General features: G+C 30.2%; 1 protein-coding gene across 3 annotated transcripts in view; it reads right to left on the reverse strand.

The window, feature by feature from the left end:
- Positions 1-2,093: 2,093 nt before the first annotated feature.
- The window catches only part of LOC106677973 (zwei Ig domain protein zig-8), a 334,034-nt gene continuing 315,916 nt past the window's right edge, over positions 2,094-20,211 (reverse strand). For 2 of the 3 annotated variants that reach the window (XM_067053234.1, XM_067053232.1), the window contains exons 9-10: positions 16,436-16,541; positions 2,094-2,963 (exon numbers count right to left, since the gene is read on the reverse strand). In XM_067053234.1, coding sequence (XP_066909335.1) covers positions 16,438-16,541 — 104 coding nt within the window. In that variant the 3' untranslated portion in view covers positions 2,094-2,963; positions 16,436-16,437. The remainder of the gene's footprint in view (positions 2,964-16,435; positions 16,542-20,211) is intronic. The other variant, XR_010845080.1, reaches the window with a different exon arrangement.

Genomic DNA, 20,211 nt, shown 5'->3' on the forward strand with positions numbered 1-20,211 from the left:
CACCTGCTACTACACCTGAGAATTCTATTGTGTCTATTATGGGTTGAATATATTGAATAATAAACCTTTTGAATAAGTGATGTGCAGGTACCACCGGTGGTGAATAAAAGTTTCACACCTACAGGGAAGCTTCTGAGTTTCTGTTTTGACCGTATTTTTATTTTGTAGTTTTTTTTTCTGTAATCTTTTTGCTTTGCTAAATGCTGATAGAAAACAAATAATAAATCATAATTATGGTTGATAATAAATCATAATTAAAGGCATGTCTACGATAAGTCTATCATACATTACACCTTTATTTAAGCTAGAATTATTTAAGCCCTATCCATAATTTATTAATTAAAAAATATTATTGAATTAAACAGTAATTATTATTACAATGTTTCTCTTAGGAATAAAAATTATTTTTTTGATTTGTTAGTGAATCATCTTTACATTGATGGATATATATTTTTAATAGTAATTTTAATTGGAAATCAACTATATTTTTTTTATTTTTTGATAATGGTACACCATTTTATTCATTTTTTTAAAAAAACGTCAATCATAGGTCGTGAGAAAAGTATAATTTAGTTTCTTTTCAAAGGGTCCAGAGGAATAGAATTAAATAGGTTTGGGAACAGTTGCTTTGTGGCAGCAGAGGACGAACACATTTGTTTTTCCATTCTCTTTTTTTTTTCTTTTTTCTTTTTGCACTCACGAAGTCAATCAAGTTTTTTTTCATAGTAATTTTGTATTCGAAACACTATACGGTTGTACAATGGACTATCATCCTTACCTAAAGTTGAATGAATAATTAATTTCTATGTAAAAAAACCATCAATATTGAGTTTTTATTGTTTTATATATCAATAAATAGTTTTATAGTATTTATCAATAGTAATTGACGTCTAAAGTCTATTATTATAATACTAATTTGAAAACGGAATACTTGTCTAATGATTTCTGTATATGAAATGTTTGTTCTGGTTATTATAATGGAGTGCTCTTCTACATTTAAGTATCAAAATCAATTCTGATGAGATTAATTGCCTTATAATTCACTGATTGTATTTTTGTATTTTAGCCACAACTAAAATAATATTGCTTATATGTTATGGAAGATAGGAACTTTTAAAAAATCTAATTAACAGTTGTATTTTAAAAAAACTATGTTGGTTTTACAATAACTATAAATTGATAGGGATTGGTAAGTATTTTAATATGCAATTATTTATTCTAAAATTAGAATATCACAAACAAAACTATATAGGAATATATTTAATTAATAATTAAAGTCAGTTAAAATAAATGTAAATCTAAACTTTGCTGTTAGTAGTGCGGCGTTGCTGATCTACACTACCCGCATAACTTAGCTGTTAGCCTAATAAGTATAACCATTGCCCTGGAGCAGATAATAACCTATATAGTCTCTTTTGTACTGCTACTTTAAATACAGAGCAAAATAAAATTCTGTCAGAATCGACAGTTCTGAAATGATAATTACTTAAATTTAATTTTGAATTTTATACTCCTGTATCTACATACTATTTAAAAAAACACTGAAGGCTAATAATTATTCATCGTTGTCTAAACACAAATATTTTTAATATGATATATATTCATAATCTCTCTTATTTTAATTTTAGTCCATTTAATCATTTAATTAACTTCCTGGTTTTTGGAAATGAAATAAAAATAAAAGGTGCTTATATTGGCGTAAATTCATACATTAAATAAATTAATTTTATAATAATTTACCTGAAGCATTTTGGCATTTGGTTATTTCCTCGTTTAATCCTTTTCCTTATATTACTGGAAAGTTCCCATCAAAATATTCTAATTGAGTGATGCTTTAAAAATATACAAGTTTAGGCACGATCAATTTTGTATATTTGATCTGAAAAGATATAAAATAACTCTTTTGAAAATATTAGTTTTATTAATCTAATTATTGTTTCAAGTAACAGAAAATGAAATTTTTTTTCTAGTTTAAGATTCGGATTCAACACAATAAAGAATCTTAAAAGATTAATAATTTTTTTAAATAGCTTTGAAAGAATGGTTAATGAGTACAATATGAAAGAAAAACAAATTTATCTAGCATAGTTTATTTATAAAATAATATACATTCCAATTCAAAAGGCATTAGTATACACATTTATACATAGTTTTATTTTATTTTCATTTTATTGGTATATATTACAAATAAATAAATTTTTATCTCTCTACATTTAAATGCCCTGTAATTTATGACACAACAGATACATGTCTTAAAATTTACCACTACTTTTTACTATGATCATCTAAACAGAATCACGTAGGACGAAATCTTGAAACATTACCCCTATAAGCATAAACTAAATTTTCAGTTTCCCAAATGTTTTATGATAAAATATTTATATACACATGAATTATTTTAAAACACATTTTTTTACATTCAAATATACACTTTTTTTTTAATTTTGAAGAAAGATCAAAGGAATAGAGTAGACAGTTGATTCCACAATATAGCAAGGTTAAACATTTAAAATTTCAACTCTTAAGAATAACACAACGTTTAACATTAAATATATATATTGTGACAGGTATAACTTATTTAATATTCCATAATATTCTAGTAACATTACACTGAGAGAATCCGATAACACTTAAGTAAGATATACTTATGTACACATATAAAATTATATAAAGGCACTTCATTTAACAAGGTGTTGAAAGAGTTAGGTTTTCTGTTGTTTTTTTTTACTTTTTTTTTGCATTTTTCGAAGAATCCATATGAAATTTCCCTGTGTGAGAAAAAGATAATTTACACATTTATAAGAGGTTTAGTAATTCTACAGAATAAGTCATTGTAATAATCCTGATTATTATAAATAACTGTATTAACCTAACTCTAATAGACGCTCGTTAACTCTGGACTTTCATAACTGACGCACATCTCAAAAGTTGATCAGTAGCCGTTCAAAGATCGCCTCTGATTTCTGTAACAAGAAAAAAAAATCTATAATAAAAGTTTATGACACTCTTTATGAACCAAATTAATCAGTTTAGTTTTACTGGACGTAAAAAGTTTAAAAAACTATATCATTAATTTAAAAAAAAAATTTAAACCTCAGAAAAGAGGCAACAAGAAATAAATGCTTTTCCGAATGACATTAATGGACGAAAGATGAACTTAAGTTATTTAAAATTAAAATCTGTACCAACAACCCAGGAAGGGTTAAAGGTGTAGTACTTGGTAAGGAGTTTTTCTGTTACTAGACAAACGGTTGTGCAAGAATGTGATTTGGTCAAAATCAAGCTTGACCGCCAGATTTTAACCCTAAATTAAAGGTACCCAATTTATGAAGCTGGGTGGACCCCAAGAGGGCTCGAGAACTTACAGGGTGGACTCACAGCTAAAGAGTAACCGAACACTTTTTTCTGCCCCGCCGGATTTGAACACGGGTCCTTGGAGTTAGTAGCACCGTGCCTTACCACGATGCCACCGCGCTCCCTCGTCATTTAAGTTATTTACTGATTATTATTTTTTTCACAATTGTCAGATGAATGGACTTCAGATGAATCACGCTCGACCGCTAGATTTTTACCCAATTAAGGTTACCTAATTTAAGAGGGTGACCCTAGGAGGAATCCAGATCCTGCAGGAATTGACTCACAGCTACAGTGTAATAGAAAATAATTTTCTTCCCCGATTCGAACTCGGTTCCCTAGGGTTAGTTGCCATGCGCTTTACCCCGTGGCTACCGCGCTCCTCTTATTGATACATAAATATTAATAATAATGTAGGATCTAGTACAGTCCCTTGTAGAATAATATATTCCAATATTTGCTCTTGACCTAATGTATCCTGCTCTTAAGTATTCGTAACTATTGTAATATACTCATCTAAGCAGATATCTTTATTTTTTTCTATAATAATACACAAAATTTTCATTCACTTAGCTTTTCAATAATCGGAAATAAACTGAAAAACAATGAAGTTAATCTAGGATGAATCAAAATGAGGCCAAATCTTATTTTGATATCAACACCAACATTGTAAAAAATGTACTTAGAAACAGTTATATTAGCTAGTTTTTCTACGGAGATAAGTGAAGTGTTGTGACAAAATTATATTATAACTCCACGTCAGGAAGAATTGCCATATTTAATTCGAAGTATAGTTTTGTGGTATTTTTTAAAAATTTATTCTAATATTTTGGAAAGGTTATGTCATGGATCAGAATAGGTATTTTGAAGAAATAATTTTTTACTCATCAAATAGTTTTGTTGAAATTGAAAATGTGTAATATGTTTGTAATACTACGTTGATAGACAAATGTTTTCTTAGAAATAATAGATAGAATGGTATATGAAATAAATATTTTGAATATCTAGAGAGGTAGGAATAGATATAGAGAACAATCAGACTGAAGGGAGCGGAGTTTGTAATGCAGTCTCGGATGCCTGACTCTGTCGAATGCTTATTTTACTTGGAGGAAAACACCTGCGCTACACATTCCGAGCGTCAATGAAAGGGAAACAACGTCCATAGCACTGGGCGGTGAAATGAGGAGATTGAGATCAAAACTGGTAATATGCCAGATTCTGGTATTATGGTATATAATTTATTCAAATCTACGATGGAATATGTCATGTAATGAAAGTATATCTGTATGGCAAAAAATCATTGGTTTATTCTAAATTTATTTTGTTTATCCGAAAATCAAATCTTCTTGAATTCAATTTTTTGTAAAAAAAAAAAAAAGTAATTAATTTATTATATTTTCATTGATTAATAAGGAGGAAAAATTGTTAGAGGGAACGGTCATAAGAAAACAATCTTAAAATGGTACAGATTTTATGAAAATTAGATTAGTGGATGTATGTAAATAATGAAAAATGAAAATCAACGAAAGAAGTTGGCTAAAGTGGTCTAAATAGTCATTTCTAACATACAGAGGGTTATCAAGAGCTAACCAGTTTATTCTAGCCATGGTGGGATAATCATACTTTCATTCCCCTGGACAACCACATAGTAAAAGTTAAAACCCATAGACCGGATTCGAACTGGCGCCGTTGCAGTTGCTAAGAACAGCGACTTAACTTCCTCGGCTACAAACGGCTATACAGTTTCTTATCTGATAAAGCGTTAGTGTTTAGTGTCTCTACTATTAATCGTATAAAATAATTTTCATTTTATTTTGAGTATTCCTTTTTCAATCTCATACATGAACTTTAGGAATTTTAATAATAATTTTTGTATTTTTTATTTTAAACTATCTATAATTTGTTATAAATGCATTGCAAGTAAAAAAAGTAGATTTATAAGACTTCGGAATAGGTTAAATTTCGATTTTTATATTCCGTTGTTATCACGTGTCATTTCAAAGAAACGAACGTTACTATGGAAATTAAATGACATTTACCTCATTACATTAAAATGACACGTTCAATATGTTCGAAAATAACGTCCACAAAAATATCTAAACAACGTAATATTATAGGATTATTATCTTATATTGGTTATAGTTATTTTTCATATGTCAACGTAATGCAAATATATGCTTATTTATTACTTATATTATTTTTTTATAGCTATATTGAAATTTACAAAAGTATATAATAACACATTCAGTAAATTTGATCTCGGTTATAAAGGAGTGATACAGGTGTGTAGAGAAACTACCCTTTAGTAGCACTCTAATGACGTTTTTAAATTAGCAAGTCTCGTAACCATCTTCTTTTCAGACGCCTCGGAGGATTGACAGGAATGGAAGAGGAAGCATGGTTAGAAACTTGGTTTTTATTGGTTAGAAACTATTTGGTTTGGATGGTTATATTAATACTAAATAATACTTATTTATTATATATGCTTATTCATAACTCTAGAAGCGCCTTAGCGTTTTTGAAAAATTGATTGAAAAATTTTCATAAGTATATATAATAAGATATAGAATTTTATGCACAATTTTCAAAATCAACTAAAACTCATATAAAAGATAATATGCTCATATTATGCGGTTCAAAATAACTATTGATTATTATTGCAGTATGAAATATGTCTCCCAAAAATTTACGTTTTTTTTTTTAAATATCTTGATTATGAAGAGATTCTTCCCTAAAATTTCTGAACAAGTTCAAATTAAAAAAATATATATATTATAAATAATAATTACATAAATATGGATATTTAATTTATTATATAGTCGTTCTATTTTTGTTTCAGTTAAAATTAAAGTGTTTAAAAAAAAATGTGAAATTGTTTAATGTTAATGCGTACTTGGGGAACTATACTTACTTCATCAAATAACATAATAGCTAAAACATGCCTGGAGTACCCAGATGCTCTTGTAAGCGTAACTACTACGTTTTGGTTTTAGGGTTAATATTAAATAGTCATTGAATAGTATTCTCCACTATTGCTTCGAGATATATTCATGTTAAAATAATCTGACTCAGCATATTTTCTTTATTTATTCCTCCAAATTCGGCGTATTCATTTTTTTTTTGCCAAAACTGGGCAAATCTAGATCATAAGGAACAAAAATATTAAACACAAAACACTAGCAAAAGAAATTTTTTTTTTTAATCAGAAAATTAATAACGGGAAACTGATATCTCTCTCTTATCCCGAGTTTAATAGAGTTGTGCTGTTGGAGTAATTGCTTCTTGTTCTATCCTCCTACGGCCAAGGGCAAGCAATTCCTACAACTTTATCCAAAACTAATTATTGTTCCACCCAATATTTCACAACTTTTACTTGTTTGTCAATTTCCCCTAGGTATTCAAAAATATTTCAGTTTGCCAATTTCTTTTTCCCTAGCAAAATAATATTTTGTTTATCATTTATAATAAAAAGAAAATATTAAATAGGTAAAAAATTCTCTGAACTAGGGTCAGCACTACACACAAATTTAAGTGGACAAAAGTCATTAGAAAGTTGGGTCTTTTTATTTTTAGTTAGTATAATTAAAGCTACGAATATTTCATGCGTTTCAACTTTCAGAAAAAGAAAATGAGTAAACTATTTGTGTTTATATTTGTGGCATACATAATATTCCATAAACATAAACTATTTATATATAAGAAGATGGTCAGGGTGCGGTCAAAAAAATAACAAATAGCTTAAAACTATTTTAATGTCCGACGTTTCGCCCCACTTTGTAGGGCTTCATCAGGGCTGTTCAAAGCGAACAGAAGGCGACAATGAATGTTGTTGATTCGTATATAAAAAAATAGTTTTAAGCTATTTGTTCTTTTTTTTTTACCGCAACCCTGGCCATCTTCTTATATTTAAATCTTTACGGCCAACAATATATACATATATAAACTATTTATGTTTATATAACAAATATGAATTCATTTTTCATTAAAACTGTGAGACCTAATAAACTACTTGAATATACCTAATCAATCATACTGTTCATATACGCTCACATCCAATGATGAAACACGAGCTTTCGTACTAGAATTTTTCTAGAAACAATGGATTTTTGAAAATTATGAAAATATTTTTTTCTGATTTATTTCATTTTGGCTGAGGTTTTTAAATTTGTATTTGGTCTAGAACCTATAACAGAAATGCATTTAGTAATGACAAATTCTATGAATAATTTTGCAGTGATGTGTGATTTGGATAACAACTCTCAAATTTAACAGGCTAGTGCCTATTGAGAAATCACATGAATGGGGTATGGCAGATTATTTTGTATCATTTGGTTGAAGCATTGTAATAGATTACTGGTTCAATAGTTCTTTAAATCAAAGAAAATATATAAAACAAAATTTTAACACGTCTTCGATGAGTTTAATTGGATTTAAAACATTTTCTGCTTAAGTAATTAATTTTGCCCACATTCCAGTTCCAACATTCATAAAATGTTTGGAGCCTTCTTTTTAAATTTTGTTAGTTTTTTTTACACCAAATCTTAGTTTAATTGGAATTCTTTCAAATTAATTTGTTTTTTGGAACAAATTAAATAAGTAAGACTACCCTAAAGTGGAAAGGGTAGATATCATTTCAATTTTTGCTGAAACATTGCTTAAAGATCAATTCCTTTTTCCTTACATTAAAGTCGTAACACACTAATGTTATTTACCACTGAAAAATAAGCCATTCCCTCACAAATTAATATAAAAGACTAATGACAAAAACAACACATGCATTAAAAACATTTGCACTCATATGACTAAATTAGTGCATAAAATAAGCATATACAATAATTTTTTTTATAAATTTAAACAATAATTTTCATTAATAAATAACAACATTCCAATAAATTCCAATCAAAAAAAATAATATTTACATTTGACTAGTCAATTACTTTTAGTATATTAGAAAACTTGTAACATTTTTTCGTTATTAATAACATATTAAATCAGTAAGTTATTATTAATTTTATTCTTATCTTACGATCATTAATACCATTAATTCCTTAGGGCATTTTTAGAGACTTTATTTTGAATCAGAAGAAAATAAAAAAATAAATTAAGGCCCGTTTAATTTTGAAAATATCTAGAATGTGAGTGACTGTTAAAATGTTTACAGTAAAATCAAAATATAATCGACATGCTCTACAATTTTGGATTCAAATGTACTATTTTTTTGGCAAAAAAAATTTTCTGTTTTTTTTTTTAATTAAAACTTCCGTGAAATCTTCATTTGTATTTGACGAGACTGATGGAGCAGAGAGGGGGGGAGGTAGGGAAGAGAGGGGGGGCGGAGTGAGCGTGGGAAGCGGGGAGTGGGAGAGAGAGGGGAGCGTGAAATGTACTTTGGAACTTTTATGTTAAGGTAGCGTAATTTGATATAGTCAGGTGGAAATGGCGTTGGAAAGCTGATTATGTATGAATTAGTAAATTTTCCGAACCGGTTTTTTTATTTATTCTTTGTGTATCGTTAATTGTCTCAGTTTAGTTGGAATATAATTTCATCCTTTTCTAGTTATTGGAAATCATAAAATCTGATCACTCCCTTACTCCATAATTTAATGTTGCATGGACTTTTACTGTTATATTAACTTGATCGGGAAAATGTCTGCTGTCTACTAGTTTACTTGATTGCTTACTATTACATATTTCAATTAGTAAATCCTCGCCTTCAATTTTTTTTTATTATTTTTACATCTCCGATTAGGCTGTTCATAAATTTATAATTTAAAACAAGAGTCATTTTTTTAGATTCTTCATCTACCTCCCTAGTCATTATTAAATATGAGGAACACTAGCTGTATCGGATCAGGAGGCTTTTTAATACAGCCCCGCTTTCGTCTCTTATTAGAATTTAATAATAGGCTCTTTATACAATACAGAAAAAAAAGAAAAAAAACAAACAAGAAAAAAAAATCTATAAATAAACTTTTAAAATAAAGGAAAAACATAAAAGGATTAAAACTAAAACCATCCGATATGTTTTAGCTAGTTAATCCCCCGGGAACACGCAAACATACAACCTATATTCTTGGGATGTTTGCTTATTTTATTTTCGAGTCACTCTTTTATTTGAAATGTTGCACAATAATAAAATAGTTTAATGTTATTACCTTTGTTCTTCCCACAATAATTATTTTCCTAAAATTATATGAAATATTAATTTTGTGACAAAAGAAAAAGAAAAAAAAAGAAAAAAGATAGCTCCAACAACCAGATTTAAGTTTCATTATCTGTAAGTTAAATACCAGAATCAGAAAAGAGGAAATGGAGTGTAAATTTAATTAAACCAGGGATCCTCTTGTCTGCCCTTTTTGAACAGGTAGTTAGGACACTCTAAATAAACTGCGGATGTCGGAAAGCACCTAGGAAATAAAATATAATAGACATCAAAGGAGAAGTGAAAACTGTTCCGCTCCCATAATGGAGGTAGCCAGTGGGATGACGAATAAGAAAGGGGATGGGGCCAAGGGACACCCAAAGTGACGGACGTGGTGGAAGAGACACGGTCCAGGGAATCACGAGTCAAGAGGTCGGAACAGGCAGAGGCAGTCACAGGCCAGCAGAACGGACAACAAAGGTGAAGAGAGAGGTAGACAGATATTGGACAACCAGCCAAGGCAGAGAAGGAAGATCCACCGACAGGGACTTAACGAGAAGACATCCTGAAACGCGCAATACACATTAAGATAAGTCAAACGTTTTAGTTTCTATATTGAATAGCAATTGAAATCAAAATTGATTAATCTTTCATGCAATATGATGATAGAAGATCTCAATTGGTATTTCTCAATTCATAGCATAGTAATTAAACTTTAAGTAAATTGGTCTTTCAGGCGCTCTAGTAAATTATACTAGCTCAAATTGTATATAGTTGTAAATATAAACTAATGCAAAACAGACTTTACTTAATAATATAGAAACCCTGCATACCACCTCATCATTATAGCCTAGTAAATTGGTAAACATGATACTGTTGGAGAAGATATCAAATGACCGATTACATCTAGCATACGATGGCAAGGGAGTATGTGGTAGCTAGTCCTTGGATTAAATATATTTAATACATTTCTAAGAATTGTAAGTCAGTTCCCATCAGGAACCGATAAAGATACATAATATAAATATAAATTAAATACAAATATAAATGAAAATAAATAAAATGCAGTCGTGGAACCCCCAGTCAGGCTTAGAACAGCTTCTTAGTTGAAAATGTTGAAATAATTAAAAACTTCGGTCAAAAACAATTTTTTTTTTATTTATGTATAAATAATAAATGTATGTTTTATTATATTTATTTTATTTTTATCATTTTCAGAAATAGTGAAAATAGTAGCTTCCTCTTTTTTTCAACACGTCCAAAATTATTTTAAATATGACTTTGTTTTTAATAAAGTTTCATGTAATCAGTATAAATTAATTAATACTTTTTTATTATTATGAATTATCAATCAATTTTTTTTTTATGTTTCCTTATGCGTTAATGAAATAAATTCAAAAGAACCAGTTCATAACCAAATAAAAAATAATACGAAAAATCTATAAATGGGCCTAAAAAATTGAATTGTTCTAGCAAAAGAATTTATCTTAGTAATCAATGGTTTCAAATAAACGTGAGAACGTTGAATACGCAACAGAGTAATTACAGCTTTTAATATATTCAATTAGCTGAACAATTAATTGATTAATAGAATAAGGTCATGTTCGTGAAAGTCAACGTTGTGGATGTCATTAGTGTCAGGTTACTTTATCTGTTACGGGTTAATTTATCTGTGATAGAACCTAATTAACCTTCGACCTTTTATCAGTATAATGGGATAGATCTTGTATATTATATTGAGTATATAAACCTTTAACCATTGATCGTAAAAGAACAAGTTTTGTAAATAAGAATTTTTTATGCTATCTACTTGTTCTTTAACAACATTTAGGCTTTAGTATTGACGAAGTTGTGAAATTATCAATATTGTACTGCTAATTTCAAGATTTCGCCAATAATGATGAATAATGACGACAAATTCGATTCCAGAACAGGTATATACAAATAAAAATTCTTAGATGATGTCAAATGTTCTGTCAAAATCCACAGATTTCCAGTGAGTTCTCCTGGAACAAAGGACTTAGGGAAGACGACACATTGGCTCACCTGGTATTTAACTTAGCCCTTGAGAAGGTTGATAGAAATTCTGGTATTGCCATTGTAATAATACTTCTATTCGATTCGATATGCAGACAAGCATTTGTGAATGATATAGATATTATTGCTAGGCCTCATTTTTCTTTCTTTAACCTAATTTGAGCTGCTTCAGTGGTTTGCCTCTGATTATTCGAGACTATGAGTATATCTTGCATGAAAATAACATACCGTTAAAGAATTCATAATGTTTGGTCCTTTTGTGTTTCAGAAGATAGACCAGTTTACTTATCTAGGCTCTATTATTAGCTCGGATAATAATATTTACCTCGAGATAAATCACCAATCCTCAGTGCAAATAAAGGCTATTTTGGGCTTTGAAAACATCTCGGGGCCAATTTGTAACGAGGATAACAATTATATTGCTCTGCAAAGCGCTAATCCGTCATGTTCTCATGTATACTCCAAAGGACTCTAGCAAAGATCAAGCAGGATGAAATTTTCATCTTTGAGAAAAAAATTCTTCGAAGAATATTTCGACGGATTAAGATTGGTGTTTTATTGCAGGAGGCGGGAATATAAGAGTTACGATCATCAGGCTAACAGAAGTTAGACTTCTTCGCTGGGATGATAAATAATGATGATACCCAAAAAAAGATTCCGTAAAGAAAACCTCCACTGAGCCAGAGGCAGGAGGCGGCCAAAACCTAAATGGGAGGACTACGTGGCGTAGGACGCTAAAATTCCACTGGGAATTAAGTTATAGGATAAAGGCGGCAAAGGACCGAGACACTTGAAGCTTAGCAAGGAGGCCAAGGCCTACATTTGATTTTAGCGCCAAGGAAATTTTTCCTCACTTTTCAACGTTTGGTTATAAATTGCTAGATCGATAGACAAATTTCACAACTAAAAATTAATAACTTTTCAGCAGAGCAGTTTGAAAAGTTTATTAGAATATTAGATTCTCTACAAAAACCAAAAAAATATATATTTTTAATTTATTCCCTTTTAATTTAGGATTTAATTTCTAGGAAATTTTTGACATATTTAAATTTGAATTAGAGTTATATAATTTTTTTTTACCTACCAGAAGATTCAAATTCCCTGTCATTATGAATTAACTAGGAACAAATAATATTTTGAAACAAATCGCATACACTTACTTCCACAGGAAATGCACTTCCACTGATGGCGTTTTTCCTTAATATTCTGACTGTTATTGGGGCCGTTTTTATCTGCATAACTCAAAAATATCGAATTTCGAGTTCTGACACTTCTCTATCAATACAACGAAATGGCATCTAAAAACCAAGTTAATTCATACCATTATTTTTTTTCATACCAGTCAAAATTCATTCGATTATAATTTGTTTAGATACATATGATTATTGCAATTATTAAAAAAAAGATAAGTAACATTAGTTTATTTTGTTAACGTATTTTTATTCTATTCGATGTTTGTACAAAACCCTTGAAGTCATGCGTTACAAAATCATGGATTCGTTTTGTATAATATGCTCATTTAAATCATAATTATGAAATATATTTTTTATTTATTTATTTTTTTCCAAATATTTAAAAAAAAGTTTTGTAGATTCTGTGCATATTCATTGGTTCTAAAAATTAAAATATATACCGTCATATAGACTACGTATCTACTAAATATATAATTGAATCAACTATGTTTAGAGTTATAAAAATGTGGATACAGAATATTAAAAAATGGATTATTGTTTTCTATTTAAATTTCCATTATAAAAATGACATGATTTAGGCATGTAATTATTACTAACAAGAGATGTTTATTTATAAACTGAGAATAATAGTAAAAGTAGGTAATCCAAGGAGGGGAAAAAAGGATTGTGATATACGATAACATGGATAATGCGAGGATAAAATAACGACCTCACACTCACTCACATTATGTTCGTGGAATAACGAGGCGTGAATAATGATGGATTTCTTCACTGCTACCCTGCAATATGATACTTCTACATAATTTATATGCTCTTTATTTACCAGAGAAGGAACACATTTAAAATTCAACTATAAGAGAATTGTTAACACAAGCTGTATCTGCAATGCCTCGATTCAAAATTAATATAAACTTAAATTGGCCTACGTTTTATTTTTAATTAATTTAAAGTAAAAATCATTCGAAATAAAAAAAAGTATCAAAATCATGGAGTGAAGTCATTTCCACCATATTATAACTTTATTTTAATTTATTAAATTATCTCTTGCTGAAAATAATTATTGAATTTTATTCAAAGCAGTGCTTATTATAATAATGTGAGATCTCAATGTTAGCTAGAGAAATATAAGATGAAGTATAGGAGGAATATTTAAATTTCATAGGATCCTGGAAGAAATTACAAATATAAGCTTCCGACGTACTATCACTATAAAAATAGTAAAAGTATTTGCGCGCTTCATCATTCTCCTGTTTATTCGACTTTTCTATCTGAACATAGATTCAGAATATTTTTCTTAATGTTATTCAGGCTAAGGTAAACATATATCTCAGCATGTTCTATCTCCAACTTTGTTTTTTAAAGAAGTTCTTGTAGAGTCAGATATCCATTGAACAGGAACACTATTTCCAATATTGGCCTGGCTCATAGGTTTTATTTTTTGTAACATATTGAAATAATGTCATAACATACCGCTAACAAGAGATTTCTATTTTTTAGTTTTACCTCGAATAGAATTCAAAATTATACAACGAAGTTCCTTTATTATACTTCAAATACCAATGAAAAAGATTGTTAATCCATATTTCGCAGAGATATGAGAAAAATGGAGATTTGAATAAATCCCGAGATTGATAGATTCACAGCAACAGTTAAAATAACAACTCTTTGGGGTGAATTCCTTAACATTTATCCCATCGTAGAGTACAATAAAAAAAAGTGAGATAAATGCAAGGGTGTGACGCTGAGGAAATTCTTCCCCACCGTCCATTCAAGCTTGAGAGCAGTATGGGTTATTCCAGACAATTGGGTCTCGCAGATCCTGACAGGACACGGGGGATTCCGGAGAAAGCTGCAAAGCTTCGGAAAGAACATCGACCCCCGGTGCCCGACGTGTGGGGTCCCAGAAACCGCAGAGCATGTGGTATTAGACTGCACCGCGATGGAAGGACACCGTGCCAGGTTGTCGAGAAAAAGCGGGATCTTCGCCCTTGCCGAGTCGGACTTCCCTCTCCTGATGGAGGAGGAGAACTACCCGTACTTCAGGGAATTCATCTACGGGTGGAGGGAGGTGGTCGGGCCAACGCACTTTACATTGGGAAGGGCTCGCCCACCCGGGGTCAGCGAGCCACCAATGGAAGATGACGAAGAGGACAGCGAAGAAGCAGAATAAGACCAGCAGGGCTGGGCTAGGCTGCTTACTGGAGCTGAAAACCGGACGGGTCCGGACTAAGCGTGTTGGAGGAACCTACCGGACGGACGCAGCTGGATAAGGTGTTGCCCCATCTTAAGGCACTCAACCAAGTGCTGGGCTGCACCATGCTTTTAGAAAATTGTTCCAAAAAAAAAATTAAATGGTCCCACCATTAATTATGTTCATATTTATTAAAATAATGTTTACTGGCAATAAAAAAATGATGTTTATTGGCACAGTGGCATGCGCAATCCTAACGCACTACCCCACTGTTGCCGAACCCCGTATGGCAGCAATGCCAGGAAGGGGGGAAAAAACTGAATTACTGTGAGGTAAAAAATGGAATAGCATAAACGAGCGGGAATGAAAACATAAAAGATTAACGGGAGGCAAATAAAAGTATATACTATTATTATTATTGGCACGACAGACCGTGGAGATCATTGGAAATATACATCGCGCATCTAGTGATAAAGTGAGAAACGTGGGCGTTGATGACCTTAGGGTTTTACGCCCAAAAGCCCCAACCAACAACAACAACATCCAGCATTTCATGAAATGATTTTCATAGGGTTGGTTTGTCACTCCCACGCTTATTTTTAACGGGCCACCTATTGATTAACGGACCTCACAAATGCCCGGGGGAAGGGTGTGAGTGAGTATTGTAAATTTATATGGTTGAAAAAATTCTGGATAAGGCCGGGGAATCGAACTCGAAACAGCCAGACAGTCGCGTTACCACGCTGCTCCCGTCACTCCCTAAAATTATATACAAAATAGATAGAAATAAACAAATACCATGAAAATATTATAAATATACGTTTATTTATAAATAAGAGCAAAATGGTCAAGGCTACACCTCGCCCATGTTGAAGAAAGTAAGAGATTTGATCGAATCGTAAATTTTTAGTGAAATTTGAAGCATTTATAGTAAAAGTAATCATAATACGTAAATAATAATGATCATTTATTTTTATTGAATTGATAATTTTTAACTAATATTATTTCGCTTAAACAGTTAAGGGATTTGACCATAAGTTTTATTTTTTTAGGGAAATCACACAACTGAGTAGTTATTTCAACATATTCCATGAATTGATCATGTACCTTAGGGATTTGATCAAATCTCCGCTTTCATCATTTTTCTACAGCATATATGTATGTTAATTTTTTTTTTACTTGAATTGGATATATCTTTTTTTTTCTTTTTTTGAAAAGAACATTATGTAGTTCCTCTATAATTTTTTCATGCATATTTTCTAATGTAATATTTCATTTATTTAAAATTCGATTTTCATAGTTTTTTTGTTATTCGTTTTAAATATCTATTATTTCCTAGAAATAAATTTTAGAGAGTATAGATTCTAAAATAAAAAATCTGAAACCAAAAGTCCTTTATTGCTTATGTTACTATATTTATTAACAGTTTTTTTGGCATTACATTTTTATTTCATGGTTCCGTTTTATTTTAAGTAATCTTTTAGTAATAATTTTAAGTAATCTTAGAAATATACTTACAATTAAGAAAGTAAGAAACGCAGCGTTGTCAATATCATCAAAACGAAGCAAGGCTTCATGATGTCTGATGCATCCTGTCTTTGAATTGCTGCTATATTGTCACCATCTGCAAATGCAATAATTTCGATATATATTTTACTAAAAATTATGATTACAAAAAATAGACAAGTTGAGTACACTTTTGATGCCAAAAGCACAGAATTAGGATATAATAAATATACAGGAGTTTCAGGACTGTACTTTATTATATCTAACTCCTACCTTATATCATATTTTCCTACCTTGTTGAGTTCAGCAAATACTTTTTTGATGAGTATGTATTAAAAAAAATATAACTTATATTTTGATTGAATTCGTTCGCAGTGTAATCATAATTGCTCCGGATAACAATAAACACATATTTAAGTTATATACATCAATTTATATTATAGATGTTACACACATTAATTTTACCACTGTTATTATTTTTCATCTTTTTTTTCATACAATATAATACTTTTTTTTAATTACAATAAAATTTAAAAAATGAGAAATCTATGTCTAAAAATTGTTTTTAATCGTGTGATAAAAACGATAATTTTTATCGAACTGTCTTATCTTTTAGTTTTATTATTACTCTAGTTAGGCTTATTTGTATTTTTTTTGTTTTTATTTAATTATTTATAACTTAAGCCTTATTATTTTGTTTAATATTATTTTTATTTTGAAAAATCGCAAATATGTTAATACTATTTCGAGTTGTGGTTAACTCATTTTGAATGGTAGCTATCCCTCAAGACAAAAAAACATACAGATGCATACAATATATTATTTAGCATATATAACATATTGCAAAAAGTATGGACTTGGAAACCACATGTGAATAAGAAACGTTGAAGCTTAAGTAAGTTTGTGAGGTCAATATTCTCTTGCTTTCTTCCAAAACCCAAAACCAGAGTGAATATTTATATGATTGAATTGAATTGTCTTATGATGAAATTCAGTTAAGTGACTCCTTTACATTTTTTTATACGAACAAAAAAATTATACGATAGTCTAAGTACTATATATATTTAGATAAACTGATTAAGAAAAGAAATGGATGTGGAATTGTCTCACTTTAAGGAAGACTGATAATGAAGAAGATAGAAGAATATTGTAATTGGTTAGAATCCACTAGGTATTCCAAGCAAGGACGATCGAAGAACACAAACTGGTCATGGTGGAGGTAAACAAATGAGGATGGTGAAGGGGAGAAGCGAAGAAGAACTGGGCAACTGATAGAGCTCATTATTAGACTAATTTAAGAGATTGCTGGTTGAAAGTAAAACATTATAATTAACTGACAATTTTACATTGTCAAAGTTTTCATTTTTCCAGTTACATAATTTACGACCGGTCACTTCCAATATTATAATTCGGCGTATTTTATCCTAACACTATATATCCTACGGAATATCACTGAGCCATTTATGTAATAAAACCTATTTATTAGTTTGGTATTTACCTCAAAATATTTTTATATAAGCACAGACGGACAGATTAAACAAATTTGATACAATCATTTTTAAAATCTTGAGCTCGATTCGTTTATAAATGTCCATGCTACCTAGTTGAATAATTTGAGCCATAAAAACCGGCTAAGCCTTTTGCTCAGTCGCCTCGCAGGTATCCTATAGCAACCATGGCGCTTTTGCATTTGGACAAGATTTTGAGATCCGTACCTTGTTTGTGCGCTATTTCAAAAACATTTTATTTTTTATATTTTAATTACACGATCCATCTTATGTTCCAGAGGATATTGATGTTCGTGTGAAAATCTCTAAAACCCAATTTGAACCGTATTGATCCGCCAACTTACTTTTTCCAGAGTTCTGAAACCTCTCACATTTTTTTAATGATTTTATTAAGTCTCTTTCATTTGATACCTCATTCGTTATAATCCATCTCTTCTGAGAGCCGGAAAAGGAACCTATTGTTGTTGTTGTTTGTTTGGGCTTTAGAGTATAAAACCCAATAGTCATCAACGGCCATGTTTTATATTTTATTTTCTTATATATTCTGATTTAGCATTTAGATATGTATTTTTTCAATCTCAAGATTCTGAAATCTTTAAATTCAAGATATTTAATGAGTTCAAATTTAGGGTTTAAATCTTGTTTTGTAGAAAATTTTGGCTTGAAAAAATTAATACTTCTTTTTTTTTTTATTAGTGCGTTTTACATATCACCGATACGACATTTCACCTGGTCTCTCTCGTAATCTACTTAAACCCGTATTATAGGAAGAGCATTCTTAGATAATGTGGCTTACTGTATGAGTACTTTTACAATAGCGTTGGCTTCTTTAGTCAGATTACTTCTTGTGGTGTCAGAATAGTCGCGCCTAGACCTGGGAGACTAGGTGCTTGCTTGGCTACAATGTCTGCTAGCTTGTTTCTAGCGATCCCCACGTAACCTGGCACCATTATAATCCTTGTGATAATTGGATATTTCGGGTAGATTTTCTTTAGGGATTTTAATGAACTCGAAGAAACATTTATAATTACTATTTTAGAATGTTTTACAGTCACAGAAAAGTGGAGTGATAAGTTCATTGCGTGGGGTTCAACAGTATACTCACAACATAATTTATGTAATTTTATTTTGTGAGTTTAGTAGTTAGTGACAAAACATATAGAGTCGTCGGATTTTGATGCAGCGGTATTGATAAAAAATAAATCCGGAATATGTTAAAGGAGGCGAGAGAACTTGGTTTTGTATTCCGGCAGCTCTGGTATGGCCTAGGGGCTAGGATACCTGGCTTTCACCTAAGAGGGATTTACAGTACTGTAATTTATGTATGTACGATTTTTATCATGCACACATTTTTTTTTCATTAATAATCTTTCAACTCTTACTGAATCCTAATATAATATATTATGTAATCCTATAATCCTTGAAATAATTCTAAAATCCCTTTTAACATTTGGTCTATGATGAACTCGTGCTTTGCTATTATATCGTTTTCATACTAAGCCCTCTCTTGGAGCCTCTAAAGACTTGGGCTTTACTGTTCCTCTCTCTTGCATTTCTCAGGGAGCTAAGCTCAAAGCTAGAACTTCTCTAATAAACTTTGCTGCATACTTCCCTACGCGTACGGAAATTTATAAGTTTGACGTGTTCGCAGGAGCTACATCGTTTCCAGAAATAGATGGTGCTGAAGTGTTGATGTGAAGACTGCCTTAACCTTAATCTTCCATTTTCAATAATTCTCTCTTCTCTCTTTCTTTTGGTCAATATAGATTTATAGTTAGGATTCAGACAGAACCTGACATGGTAATAGTTTAATATTATCGATTTAATTTTTAATATTTAAATTAGTAAATTTCGCTCGGCACACAGTGTGTAATAACACAAATTTTAGTGAAACAAAAATCATCCAAAAAATTAGAATTTTCGAGTTTAATATGATGTTGAAAAAAGTTTGAAAGACGTAAAAAGTGGCAATTTAATAGTTTTCAATTAAAAACAAATAAATAAGTAAAAGTTTCCGGTTTATTCAAATGATACTAATTCTCTGTGATATCATTGGTAACTTTTTATGTTTTTTTAATTTTTTATTATTATATTCGAAAAAATAATAAAAACGGAAAATAGTACAACAAAAAAGTATTTGAATATTCTATCAAATAAAACGATTTTTTCAGTTTTTAAACCTAATGTACATATTTTTTTTTTTTTTTAATGAAAGTAGAAAATAAACCAAATACTCATAAAGATTAATTCTTGCTATGTTATTTATCCAATTGATAAAAA

The sequence above is a fragment of the Halyomorpha halys genome, unplaced genomic scaffold (assembly GCF_000696795.3).
Source record: "Halyomorpha halys isolate HHAL.00 unplaced genomic scaffold, Hhal_1.1 Scaffold116.1, whole genome shotgun sequence".
Lineage (NCBI taxonomy): Eukaryota > Metazoa > Arthropoda > Insecta > Hemiptera > Pentatomidae > Halyomorpha > Halyomorpha halys.